Genomic DNA, 12,950 nt, shown 5'->3' with positions numbered 1-12,950 from the left:
GTGAAGGGGAGGGGCATCAACAAGTAAGTAAGTTTGCTTGTATGTTTTTCAATCTTTCCAAATCCAAATACGTTCAATATCAGTGGGCTCAATTTCCAGCACACTACCGCAATGAAGGGTGACTGCAAACCACTGTCAAACCATTCCATTCACTCTGCAGTACGAAACCACTATAACAAGCTCTAAACTCCTTTATGATCATAGTAGCAGCCAGAAGAAATCAACCATATTCTACATATTTCTGGTATACATTCATGGCACTTGCTCTAATGCCCAATATAGCATGCAGCATAATGTACCCTACATTGTGCTCCTGAGCTGCAGATACCATTACAGAACTACAAGGGCAATTGAAGTGCCCAAAGAAAATGGGAATTAATTAACTCAATTTCTCACCCAGGAACTATATACTTTTGGATTTTGTGACAGATAAGAATTGTGTCAGTGAGAATTCAGAAATTGCCAAAAAGATCTTGTATAAAATATAAGGCCTTGTGCAACCTCAGAGGCTCTCAAAGTAATTTATAACTGAGTCGAGAGTGTGGTGCTGAAAAAGCACAGCAGGTCAGGCAGCATCCGAAGAGCAGGAAAATCGATGTTTTGGCGTAAGCTCTTCATCAGGAATGAGGCTTGTGGGTCAGGGGGCTGAGAGATAAATGGGAGGAGAGTGGGGTTGGTGGGAAGGTAGCAGAGAATGCGATAGGTGGGTGTAGGTAAGAGAGAAGGTGATAGGTTAGAGACAGGGTGGAGCTCTCCACCTTCCTCTCTGACCTATCACTTTTTCTCTCACCTTCATCTACCTATCACATTCTCAGCTACCTTCCCCCCCAACCCCACTCCCCTCCCATTTATCTCTCCAAAGGTTGATTCTCCTGCTCCTCAGATGCTGCCTGACCTGCTGTGCTTTCCCAGCACCACACTCTTGACTCTGTTTTCCAGCATCTGCAGTCCTCACTTTCTCCTAATTTACAACTGAAACAATATTGCAGAAGTGGAAATAGAATTATTTAATATAATTAATAATTTTTTATTAGAAAACAATTTATTTTATTCCCCTTATAAAAATAAAGAAGCTTGCTGATTCACATTATCATGGTGAGTATACTCACTAACTCATATTTTTATGTGTTCTATGAAATAGCCCCTTGTTGTTTGAGAAATGGCTGCTTTTTCCATTATTAGCATTTTCTAAGAAAGAAATTAGGCCAAACATTCAAATCAGAGCTTGAAAAATTAACAGATGGTGATTACTTATGAATTGTACTCACTCTTGCATTTCCAATCAGTTTATTGAAATCTATTAATATGGGACAAGAGGTTTAAAGGATCTAAAAGGTTTTATACTTGAAGAACTGCCTTTTTACTTCTAAATGATCGTTTTTCTAAATTTAGACTCTTTTTCCAAAAGAAATGTCATGCAAAAAACCAAGTCTTTATAAAAAATCATTTATTGTCAATACATTAGAAAATAACATCAGAATTTAAACATAGAAACATCTAGAAATTACATATGAATTAAAATTGCCACAACAGAAATACCTTCTGAATTAAATGCATAATCTTTTTTTAAAATTCAAGTGTCCTCCTTAGACTAATCCAACTGTTATAGGTATTTCCCAAACAACCTGCTCAGAGATGTTATTATCCATTTTGGACCCAGGTCTCCTAGTCTAGAGGTAGAGACACTATCACTGCAGCACATTCCCCAATAGCTATATACACAGGTTTGCCTCAAATGTGTTGATATGAATATAAGCAATTCCTTACAGTGATGCTTTCCTTTGTAGCTTGGCATGTCACTCTACAGGTAATCTGTAAACTTGCATGGAGCCATAAAACTGTGAGATAGTCAAGAAGCAAGTAGGAAGTGTAACATCAAAAAGTGAAGTTGGAATAGTTACACTGGAGCTATGGCTCTTTCCACTCTCATATCTGCCAAGTTGTAAAGGATCTCATCAACATGTGCAATGTTGTCAATTGTTGATTCCTGCAAATAAAATTTATGATTAATTGACATTTCATCTGTTTTCTTTCAGTGTTGACAAATGAATGCATCCAAGTGTTCAAAATGACTTCCATTTGACTGGACTCATTCTTGCTGCTATAATGATCTATTTGTTGCTGTGTGACATTTTACAACATGTCAAAAATATAGACAAGTTGGCAAGAGTTCAAATAAATTTTAAAGGTTTATTTGCCTTTGGGGGCACAGCAGCCAATATAGTGACAAGCTTCACACATGGATTTTCACAACAGACTTTTAGGTATTAGCAAGATTTGTGTTACCATTTCCACTGACACAATACATCTAAGAAGATAGGAAAGCATGGGATAAAGGCTAAAGCCTACAGAGGATTTAATATTTTAAATTAGGGAAAGTAATTATCCTTGTGAATGTCACCAGGAGAATCAGAGATGAGGTCCTTCCTGATTAGACTGTGTATATGTGACAGTGTATAAGTTGGGAACATAAACCAAAGTAAATTTGCAAATGCCACCACATACAGGAAGGGACAGGAAGAACCAGACAAACATTTATAAAGAATTTAAACAGGCTGACAAGAGAAGTCATGGACAACATTAAAACAAAAGAAAAAGCATATAAGATTAGATTAGATTACTTACAGTGTGGAAACAGGCCCTTCGGCCCAACAAGTCCACACCGACCCTCCGAAGAGCGACCCACCCATTCCACTACATTTACCCCTTCACCTAACACTATGGGCAGTTTAGCATGGCCAATTCACCTAACCTGCACATTTTTGGACTGTGAGTGGAAACCAGAGCACCCAGAGGAAACCCACGCAGACACGGGGAGATCACGCAAACTCCACCCAGACAATTGCCTGAGGCAGGAGTTGAACCCGAATCTCTGGCGCTGTGAGGCAGCAGTGCTAAGGTGAAGATTAGTGGGAAGCCAGAGGATTTGGAAACCTTTAAAATGCAGCAGAGGATAACTAAAAAAGGAACAAGAGCTGGGAGAAGATGAAATATGAGGGTAAGCCAGCTAGTAATAGAAAAGCAGACGGCAAGACTTTTTGTATATGTATAAAAGGTAAGAGAGAGGCAATAGTAGCGATTGAATGCTGGAAAATGAGGCTAGAGGAGTAATGGGGAACAAAGAAATGGTGGAGGAACTGAATAGATTCTTTGCGTCAGACTTCACAGTGGAAGACACCATAGCATACTAGAGCTTTAAGAGAGCCAGGAAGCAGAGGTGAAGGTGCTGGGAAAGCTGGAAGTGCTAAAGATGGATACATCACCAGGACCAGAACCCTAGTGCTCCGAATGAGATAGCTGAGAAGGTTGTGGAGGCATTGATGATGATCTTTCAGGAATCAATGGAATTAGGGAGGGTCCCAGAACACTGGAAAATAGCTAACATAACATTGCTAAAAAGGAAGGAGGCAGAAAGACAGGCAATTATGGACTGGTTAATCTGTCCTTTGTCACTGGTAAGATGATTATTAAGAATGAGATTGCAGAGTTCTTGAAAGTACATGGTAAAATAGGGCTGAGTTAGTGTGGCTTCATCAGGAGAGATCATGCCTGACAAATGTGTTAGAATTCTTGGAGAAGCTAATAAGCAAGTTAGACAAAAGAGAGCCAGTGAATGAGACCTATTTGGATTTCCAGAGGGCCTTTGACAACATGCTACACAGAAGGCTGCTAAATAAGATAATGTTCAGAGGATTAGGGGGGATGTCATTGAAATTTACAGAATATTGAGAAGCTTGGATAGAATGAATGTGGAGAAGACATTTCCATTGCTAAGAGAGACTACGACCTTAGGGCACAGCGTCAGAGTGAAGGAATGAGTGTTTAGAACTGTGATGAGGAAGAATTTCTTCAGCCAGAGGGTTGTTAATCTGTGGAATGCATTGCCGCAGAAGGAGGTCAAATCATTGAGTGTATTTGAGACTGAGATAGATAGGTTCTTGATTAGTAAGGGGTCAAAATGGAAAATGTGAATTAATATGTATAAGTGTGAACTGCTGAAATTACAGAAGGGGAATAAATCATGAGAATTAAAATTAAATTGGGAAGAATTTTTATTGCGTTCTCTTGTTCTCTCACACTAATTTCAGTGCATGACTAATGAAAACCATGAAGACCTAAGCTGTTAGGCCACCTCCCCATGATTTCAGTCAATCCTCTGCCAAAGATGTACGGGGGCATCAAAGAAACCTCAGGGATGTTCTCCCATTGTGGTCATAGTCTCGGTGAGCTCAATGCAATCAAGGGAGCTGTAGGTTTAGATGATTAACTCCCAATACCAAAAGTTCAATATACAGCAACCATAAATCATACTTATTATATCATACAATTTTAGAATTTAGAACACATCCCAGGAAGTGCTAATGAATATGTGGAAAGGACCAACACCTCTCATCTATGTAAAAATGGTCCAATACATCCAGGAATATCCAAGCAGCACAAGAAAAATCAATGATGAAGATAACTGGGTCCTTAAGAGAGGTTGCAGCATCCATAATTGTTTAATCTGGAGAAGATAATGCTCTGAGAAGATATTGTTTTAGATTTCTAGGATTGTAAAAGAATATGTGGATTGAATTCTGATAGGACAGAGTTTGCCACAAACATGAGAAACAGTGAATTACTTCAAACTTAGAAGAAGATGGATAAATGCACAGATAAGTACTTCAAGGTTAATCGTTGAAGATAGGATGCACAAGCTTGTTTGAGGGTATGAGTGACTATAAGAGTGAGAATGAATAAGTGGCTGTGAGTATATGTGTTAAGGTAGTGCTTGAGTGATAGTGAGTCATGTCCCTAATTCACAGGTTATGTGTCACTGGCACATTGCAACCAATGGCAACCAAGCTCAATTTAGCCTCAAAGTTATTTCTGGTATGAATTACTGCTCCTCCAACAGCTGCAGGTGAAGACTAGTTCAAGACCAGGAAATGCAGATAGACATCATTATTAATGCCAAATGTTTTTTCTTCTTCTGGGCTTGTACTCTCTTAAATGCTCAAGATATAGGCTTGATCCATTGAGGTATTTAAAAGATGTTAAAACTATTCTATCGAATATAATTAAATTATTCCCTCAAGTTGGGGGCATTGGCTTAGGATTAGAGCTAGGTCTTTTAGGAGCTGAATGGTGAATCACTTTTTAATATAAAGGGTGGTAATAATCTGGGGCTGAATTTTGTGGAGTTTGGTGATATGCCAAGATGGAGTCTCAAAGTGGGAGGTAACCATCTTTCAGGAGAAGGTGCCATATGTCCAAAAAGGTCATACTTACTGCCTCTTTTATCACAGATGATCACTTTGTAGCAGATGTATGCAATTACAATCAAGGCTAACAGCAATATTGATGCACAAAAATTGCGAGTTGTCCAAGTCAGTCTCTGAACTAAAATAGAGAGGAATTAAAGTTTGTCATGCATTTCAGTCATTGAACTGTCGATTTATTCAGTGCAATTATTTGTTTTATAATAATATGTGTATATATGGCTGATATTAGTGAAACATACTATCGTCTTGATCTGTGATATAATTTCTTGTATGAGCACCATATTTGTTGGGAAATATTATGCAATTTTTTGATGGAAAAATGTTAGCTAAACTTCATGTTTTTAATGCAAGAAATGCTCCCAAACATCATGGTCTGGAAAATATGGTAATTTACTTCCTTGGTTTGTATACTTAAGCAAAGTGGGATTTTAAAAACAGTTTTCAGGACATGGAGAAAAATCAAGAATAATTAGTCAAACTCACATACTGAGTCTCATGCATTTAAAAAAAATTATATTGTCGTGTCATCTACGAATTGGACAAAATGATGACATTAGATTCTTGACTAGCATTGCTTTTAATGTGATGGGTCTTTTGTTCTAAGGCCATCACTCAGGCGTGTAGGCGGTGATCTAAATGTAAACATCTGAGCTCAATTAGAAACGAGTTGTTGAAGAATGTTTCTGTGAATCATTGTTTGTAAACCCCGGTTGAAGAGGGCACATAGCTGAATCCAAGAAAAATGCTCAGAATCAAAGATTAATTCTATTCCTTTATGCAAATATCTTGAGCAAAGTGAAATGTACCTGCACACTCTAGATGCAAGAGTTTCATGCACAGTGGAATCATTGCGTGGTTTTGGTTTTGGTAGCATTCAAATACACACAGTGTTCACTACAGCCAAGCAATATTAAATGTAGCATTTTTATAATGTTAAGTCCAGTTGTTGAAATGTGAAACAGTTCCCCCCACCTGTCTTTTTAACCCCTGCCTTGGTCACAACAAAGATTTTGAATTTGTTTAAGTACTCAGCTATCACACTTCCATTTAAACTTCTTTGATGGTTGAAATTCCAATTTTGTAATTCAAAACTCAAAATGCTGCTATTGAGCTGAGACTAACATATGAATTACATTAACTAACAATATCCATTGTAAAAGACTTTGAGTGGAATTTTTTTCTTCCCTGGAAGCAGATGAGGAGATTGGAAGCTGGCTTCATTTGGCAGGAAGGTATGGGTGGAGACCCACCAGCAGCCTGACTCACTACCGTCAAATTGTGTCGGGAAGTTCCAAGAATGGCCTTCCTGCTTGGAAGATAATTGAAACCTTTAATTGGTCACTTAATGTCTATTCTAGGGTGGCAAAGTGGGGACATGACATTTGCGCAACATAGAAGTACATTTTGAGAGACTGTGTTTGTTGTTCCTTCTACCTGGTGAGACTAGGAGCAGCAGAGACATTGGACAACCCTGAGTGAAGGCTTCCACCTGTCCTAAATGCTTACCAAACTCTGCTTCCCCACCTCCTCCAGACCCCACTGGCTTCTCTATGCTTTCCTTTGACAAACTCACTCCAATTACCATACTCCACAGGCACCACCATAAATCCTCGGCTTTGGTCTTCTGATTTATCAGCAGTAACCACCATTCCTGGTGATACTGTATGATAGAGAGCTACTATACCCACTGGGAAATGCATCCTGAAGTTACTGAGTTCCCTGATTCCACCCAGGTACATGCCTGAGTGATGAGCCATCTGTTTGGGTGAGTCATAGAATGGTCACAGTGGTGTAGTCACAGTGGTACAACCAGCGAATGTACCACTGACAAAGCAACTAAATTTCACTCCATCAGTTGAATGTTGGTCAGCCAAGTAACTGCAATGTGCTGTTTGTTCCAATGTAAATAGTATTCACTGAATGATTGTAACGCTAATAAAATTAATGGCATCAGTTTCAACTTGATACTTGAATTTGTGTTACATGTATATCAGGCACTTACTTTTTTAGTGAGATCTATAAAACATAAAAATCAAACTTTCAGCATTTTGCTTCCCTCCCCAATGTAAATAATTAATCAAATTTTCACCAAATATGACTGAACACGTATAGAATGCATCCATTTCCTTTTATTCAGATGTCTGTGTGAGAAAGTGCTTCTACTTCAATATCCTGTCTCTCATTGCGACAACTATCACACCCGACATTAGTACAACGCGTTTATCATTGAAAAACATTCCAAAGCATTTTATGAGAACATTGTCAAACTAATTCAATACTAAGTCATAAAGGGACAGGAAAACAGATCACAAAAACACATAGTCAAGAAGATAGGTTTTTAAGGAGCATTTCAAGGGAGTAAAGAGGTAGAGCGAGATGAAGAGATTAAGGCCTCAGAAACTGAGAGCATGGCTGCCAATGACAGACCAATTAAAATTAGGGATGTGTTTGAAGCCAGAATAGAATTTCCAGAGGTTAATGGATTGGAGGAGCTTGCAGGACTGAGAAGGGCAAGATCAAGTAGTCATGTAAAAATAAGGATGACAATATTAAAATTGAGATCTCGTGGAAAGGTAGCCAATGTAGGTCAGTGAGCACAGTGGTAATGGATGAATGAAAATTGGTATGAGTTAAAATACAGACAAATACAATGGTAGAGTAGTTTTACAACCTCTCACCTTTAGAAATATCGCCATTACACATCTCTAGTATCTGTAGGTCACTGGTTGCATTGCTGACTGGATTCTGTGCTACACATTTGTACTTGTATTGGTCCTGTTCTTGGCCATAATTTATCACCAATTTCGCTCCCTCATAGATTCTATGGATGGTTCCAGACAAAGATTGTTCTTCCCAGTACAATGTGACATTTGTTCCCTTGGAGACGGAGCAGCTGAGGTTGACACTTGTAATTGAACAATATATTGTCATTGAAGGCTTTGAAACTGGCTCTAAAATAGAAACAACAGTTAAGAGGCAAATGGTAAAACTTGATTGTGTTTCTTATTTTTATTTATTTCATACTTATTTTTCTAATTTCTTTTGCCATTTTACATTTATTGGGAAGCAATTGCTCCATTTTGAATATTGTTGAAAAGGGTTGTCAAAACTTTTTTCAGTCTTTACAAATTATTTTCCCATGATAATGCCTTGGACAATCAAATAGACTAAACTTGTCAAGCGATCAGTACCCTTTTCTCCTGCAGTATAAATTATTGCCATTGTTTGAAATGTGGGTTTCTTGAGTTTGTTCTAATCAATGCAATATCAAAAGTCTCAGCAAAAGGCTCTGTGTTCAGTAATTTTCAAATACTTAGTTACATTCCAGCAAAGCACATAGGTTTAAAGTGTATATTGCTGGATTGCTAAAAAATGACTGTTCTATCACCCACACAACTACAAGTTTGGATGGAAAGATACTGTCATTGGAATCTCTCTCCAGAAAAAAAAACCTCCAGTTAATTCTTTTGTCCTCCTGTAGTCTGAAAAAATTAATGTAAAAGCTGTAAATGTACAGCTTTCAAAATTTGAAACAACTTTTCTGCTTACAGATGCTGGTGAACAGGCTGTATGAGTGAAATATCTGGGAAAATGAGAAGGAGACTCACGGAGTCAACACATTGCTTTCCTCCCCCCCCCCTCTCCTGCATTCCTGATTTCAGTTAGAGTCAAGAAGGATGGCGCTGGAAAAGCACAGCAGGTCAGGCAGCATCAGAGGAGCAGGAGAGTTGTACTTTGGAGGATGCTTATGCCCAAATCTTCGATTCTCCTGCTCCTCAGATATTGCCTGACCTGCTTTGCTTTTGGACTCTGAGTCTCCAGCATCTGCAGTCCTGACATTTTCCTGATCTTAGTTAGAGTCCTCATTAGAATCTGAGAACATTCTCACTGAGTGAACATACTATTACACTTTCCAGTAATTGTCAAAGGCTTGCAATAAGTTTAAAAGCATTTATTTTGAAGTTATATATTCAAGCAACTTACCAAACACTCGCAAATCAAATACTGTTTCGGTCATCGGCATCACTACTGTATCATAGCATTCGATTTGTATTCCATACAGTTTTGTGTCATTAATCTGCACATTCTGCAGTACCAGAGAGTCATTTGTGTGTCTTTGCAATCTGGTCTCATAGAATGTATGTTTGTGAAATGTCTCCATTCCCCATGAAGCAAGTTTAGCAATAATTGGTGATTTTGATAGAAATGTTACTTCATACTGAGCTCCACAATGGATAGGCACGGGAAATAAAACCTGTTCACCCGTAGTTGCATTAATGATGGTCATGGATATGGCTGAGATCTCTGTCACACACAGTGTAAATAAGTGGAACACTGGAAGGGAAATTAAACACATGCACAGTCAATTTATGAATATTTATCCTTCTGAGCAGCAATAAACTTAATACTTCCAAAAATGTTTTACCTGAAACCAGCATTTTCACATTGAGGAGATAGAAGTTTTCTTTTATCTATGAAGGGGACTGTTTAATTTTCGTTTGTTATTTTCAAAAGCTGGTTCTAAAAGAATTTTATCTGTAAAAGAATAAAATGTATTTTTGAGTAATGGCATTGTCATTTTATGGAATCTAACTTTCATTTAATTGAAGTAGGGTTGAGGTATTTTGTATGTGTAGAAACACCAATGATGGGTCTGGGTTATTGTCGGAGAGGCCATCGAGACTAAGGGAATTGGAATTCTGCCCTTCAGGAGAAAACGTTGTTTGCTGCCAGGTTTGTATTTTAACACTGTAACAATCCAAGGAGGAACAGGCAACTGGGGGGAAAAAACGTGGGAGGTGTCCTGGTGAAGGTGCTGGGAAGGAATCAAAAATAAGCTAAAGAGTTCCTTCTTTAAAAAAAACCGAAATGTTTGGAACAGACAAAAAGCAGGAGAGGGATATCTTGAATGATCGGTATTCAAAAAAAATATTTAAAACAATGAAGAAAAGCAATGACAAAAAATAGTTTGAGATAGAGACTCTGTCAGATAACCGGCTGTATCTTCAATCTTGCTCCCAAGTTAGAACCATAGACCAGTGAGAGCCTGACCTCTTAAAGCAAGTTGTTCCACTCAGGGATTAAAAACTGGAAATGGAACAAGATGCACTTGAAACAAGTGAGTTGTGTGAAATAAATTAACCGGCGCTCTGATTCCTCAATGAATCCCTGCTTTAATGGTTCCGAAAGGTATGGTATTGCCCGCCGCCTGTATCGCTAATGTAATGTCCAAAAGTGTAGTTTCATTTTAGGTATGTTTCTAGCCAGGAACTTGCCTTATTTATTTAAAAGGTTATATTTGAAAAAAAATGCAATCAATCACTCACAAATCTCCTTTGCAAAATGCACGATACTCAGTAAGAACACTGGATTGATGTGGAGAAACAGGTTCACAGCTAGAGGACAACTTTTACATTTTGGTCTGTCTATGCATTTTAAAAATAATGTATTACCCCAAAAGGATTCGACTTTCTGTTCCAATCTATATGCAACTTGCATTTATATAGTGCCTTTAACGTAGGGAACGGTCCGCCACGTAGCTTGGCATATCGCATCAATATCGAAATACCACTTCCACTTGTAGGCACAGTTCACGGTGCTTTCCCTTCATCTCCAATCTACAATCCCAATAATGACCGCCGCTTCACCTCTTAAACCCCGTGGTGAGTGATCAACTTACCTCCAGACAGACTTGATAACATTCCTCTTTCAAAATACTCGGGAAGGCAGCGTCGGAGAAAAGAGCAGGTGCAAACCCAGGCAGTGTGTTGTGCTACAGCAATCCGGTGCCGGTACTGAACAATTCAATTCCTCAAACACGGACAGAAAATGCTGGCAAAACTCGGCAGCTCAGGCAGCCTGTGTGGACGAAGAGAGAAGATTAATGTTTCAGATCCATGTTCGGTTTTTGCTTCTGTTCAATTCTTTAGTACTCCAGCTCGGTTCCAAAACTGTCCCAGTTCGCTCCACACACTGTTGGCTCAATAAACTGTTCATCTGATAGTGCTGTAATAATATTAAAGATGAGTCTGTAATTCACCTGTGAAATACACGAGAGAGCGAAAAATATCTCACCAATCATTGAAATGACGAGCTAGATAATGAAAAAAAAACCCCAAAGAACTGCGAATGCAGAAATTGTTTGAGAAACTCAGCAGGTCTGACCGCATCTGTGGAGTGAGAGAGAAAGAGTTAATATTTCAGAGACCTTTCTTCATTTAAAAAATACAGAAACCGGTAAAATATTGTTATTCCAGGACAATTAAATCGCTGTTGGCAAATTTCCTGACTTCAAACAAGTAAAAATGCTTTTTTTTTAATTTCCGGAAAATCTGTGATTGCGCTTCATTTCAAACTGAATAAAACGCGGTGTTTTAATTCAACTCCAGCACTTTATTAACTTGACAATTCCTTTTTACTTTGTTGGAAATACTGGGTCAAATACTTTCACCACCTCATTCTGAAATCAAAGAATGTAGTTTCTTCTAAACGAGTTTACAGTGAACCCGCTCTGCTTCCTCTCTGTCACCCTTGGTTATTTACCATGTCCCTGGGTCTCTCTCTCTCAGACTCACACATTGTTCTCTGAGTTGCTGCTTCTCTCCATCTGTTCGCGCTGCCCTGAACACGGGACATAAACTGGAATCAGGCTGAGGGTAGGCTGATTGACGTGTGGTGGACTGCTCACACACACAACGCAGTCCAAGTGACTTCGAGCTGTGGGCAGGGCGATGTGCAGCGACAGTTCCAAAAGTACGTGACAAATTCCTCATGTGTAGTGCGTAGTTCGAGCTGTGTTTAAGGCTCTGCATATGGAGATATTTCTGAAGGAAACTCCGGAGAGAATGAGGCCTCACTGCATTCGAAACTTGAACCCTGTTTCTCTCTCCACAGATGCTGCCAGACCTGTAGAGTTTCTCCATCAGTTTCTGGTTTTGTTTTTCTTTCAGATCTCTAGCATCCAGCAATCCTTTGTCTTTTTTTGATCACAGATGCTTCTGACTTTGTGAGGCTGAGATTGTTCTTATTAGTAATTTGGTAGATACTTATCTCTCGCGATGAAGAGCTGATTTTCAGAGAGGATGTGGTTATCAGAGTGATTTGTTTCTGGGCAATAGCTGAAACGGACAATATCCAAAACAACCCACAGTGTGTTCAGAATGGGGTTAGTTCTAATCTTGACCATATTCCAGACGTACAGATTTTATACAGGAATCACTTCGCTGGTGAAAACATTTTTAAGAAGATTTGTAGCTTAGGTTGAGGTTCAGGTTGTAAGTTTGCTCACTGAGCTGGAAGGTTTGTTTTCAGATGTTTCATCACCATACTACGTAACGTCATCAGGGAGTCTCTGGTGAAGCGCTGGCGCTATATCCCGCTTTCTGTCCATGTGTTTTGGTCTTACTTAACCACAGAAGCAATAATCCCAACACCCATAAACAGAGCTGCATCAGGACACTATTTAAATGGGCCACAACACTCTGTAGCACCCAGGAACTATGAGCAGGTAAAGAAAAGTTCCTTTTCAGTGTATTCAAGAAGAATGGGTACTCAATAAACACAGTCTGCCAATTCCTAAACAGCACGGTAGCTCCAGTGGTTAGCACTGTTGCCTCACAGCGCCAGGGACCCGGGTTTGATTCCTGTCCTGGACAACTGTCTATGTGGAGTTTGCACTATCTCCCT

At 39.0% G+C, this 12,950-nt stretch overlaps 1 protein-coding gene across 2 annotated transcripts; it reads right to left on the bottom strand.

Moving 5' to 3' along the window:
* Positions 1–1,505: 1,505 nt before the first annotated feature.
* On the bottom strand, positions 1,506–11,845 carry LOC132821595 (SLAM family member 5-like). Of its 2 annotated transcripts, XM_060834268.1 has the most exons (7): positions 11,808–11,845; positions 10,945–11,123; positions 9,691–9,800; positions 9,249–9,599; positions 7,943–8,215; positions 5,272–5,382; positions 1,506–1,987 (listed from the first exon to the last, which is right to left on the bottom strand). In XM_060834268.1, the coding sequence occupies exons 3-7, from the start codon at positions 9,701–9,703 to the stop codon at positions 1,974–1,976; spliced, it is 762 nt and encodes a 253-aa protein (XP_060690251.1). In that variant the 5' UTR covers positions 9,704–9,800; positions 10,945–11,123; positions 11,808–11,845; the 3' UTR covers positions 1,506–1,973. The 2 variants fall into 2 exon arrangements, with proteins under 2 accessions (XP_060690251.1, XP_060690250.1); XM_060834267.1 differs by lacking the exon at positions 11,808–11,845 and having other exon boundaries at positions 10,945–11,224.
* Positions 11,846–12,950: the final 1,105 nt, after the last annotated feature.

The sequence above is a fragment of the Hemiscyllium ocellatum genome, chromosome 13 (assembly GCF_020745735.1).
Source record: "Hemiscyllium ocellatum isolate sHemOce1 chromosome 13, sHemOce1.pat.X.cur, whole genome shotgun sequence".
NCBI lineage: Eukaryota > Metazoa > Chordata > Chondrichthyes > Orectolobiformes > Hemiscylliidae > Hemiscyllium > Hemiscyllium ocellatum.
The sequence above is the reverse complement of the archived record's forward strand: the minus strand, read 5'-3'. Positions and strand labels throughout refer to the sequence as shown.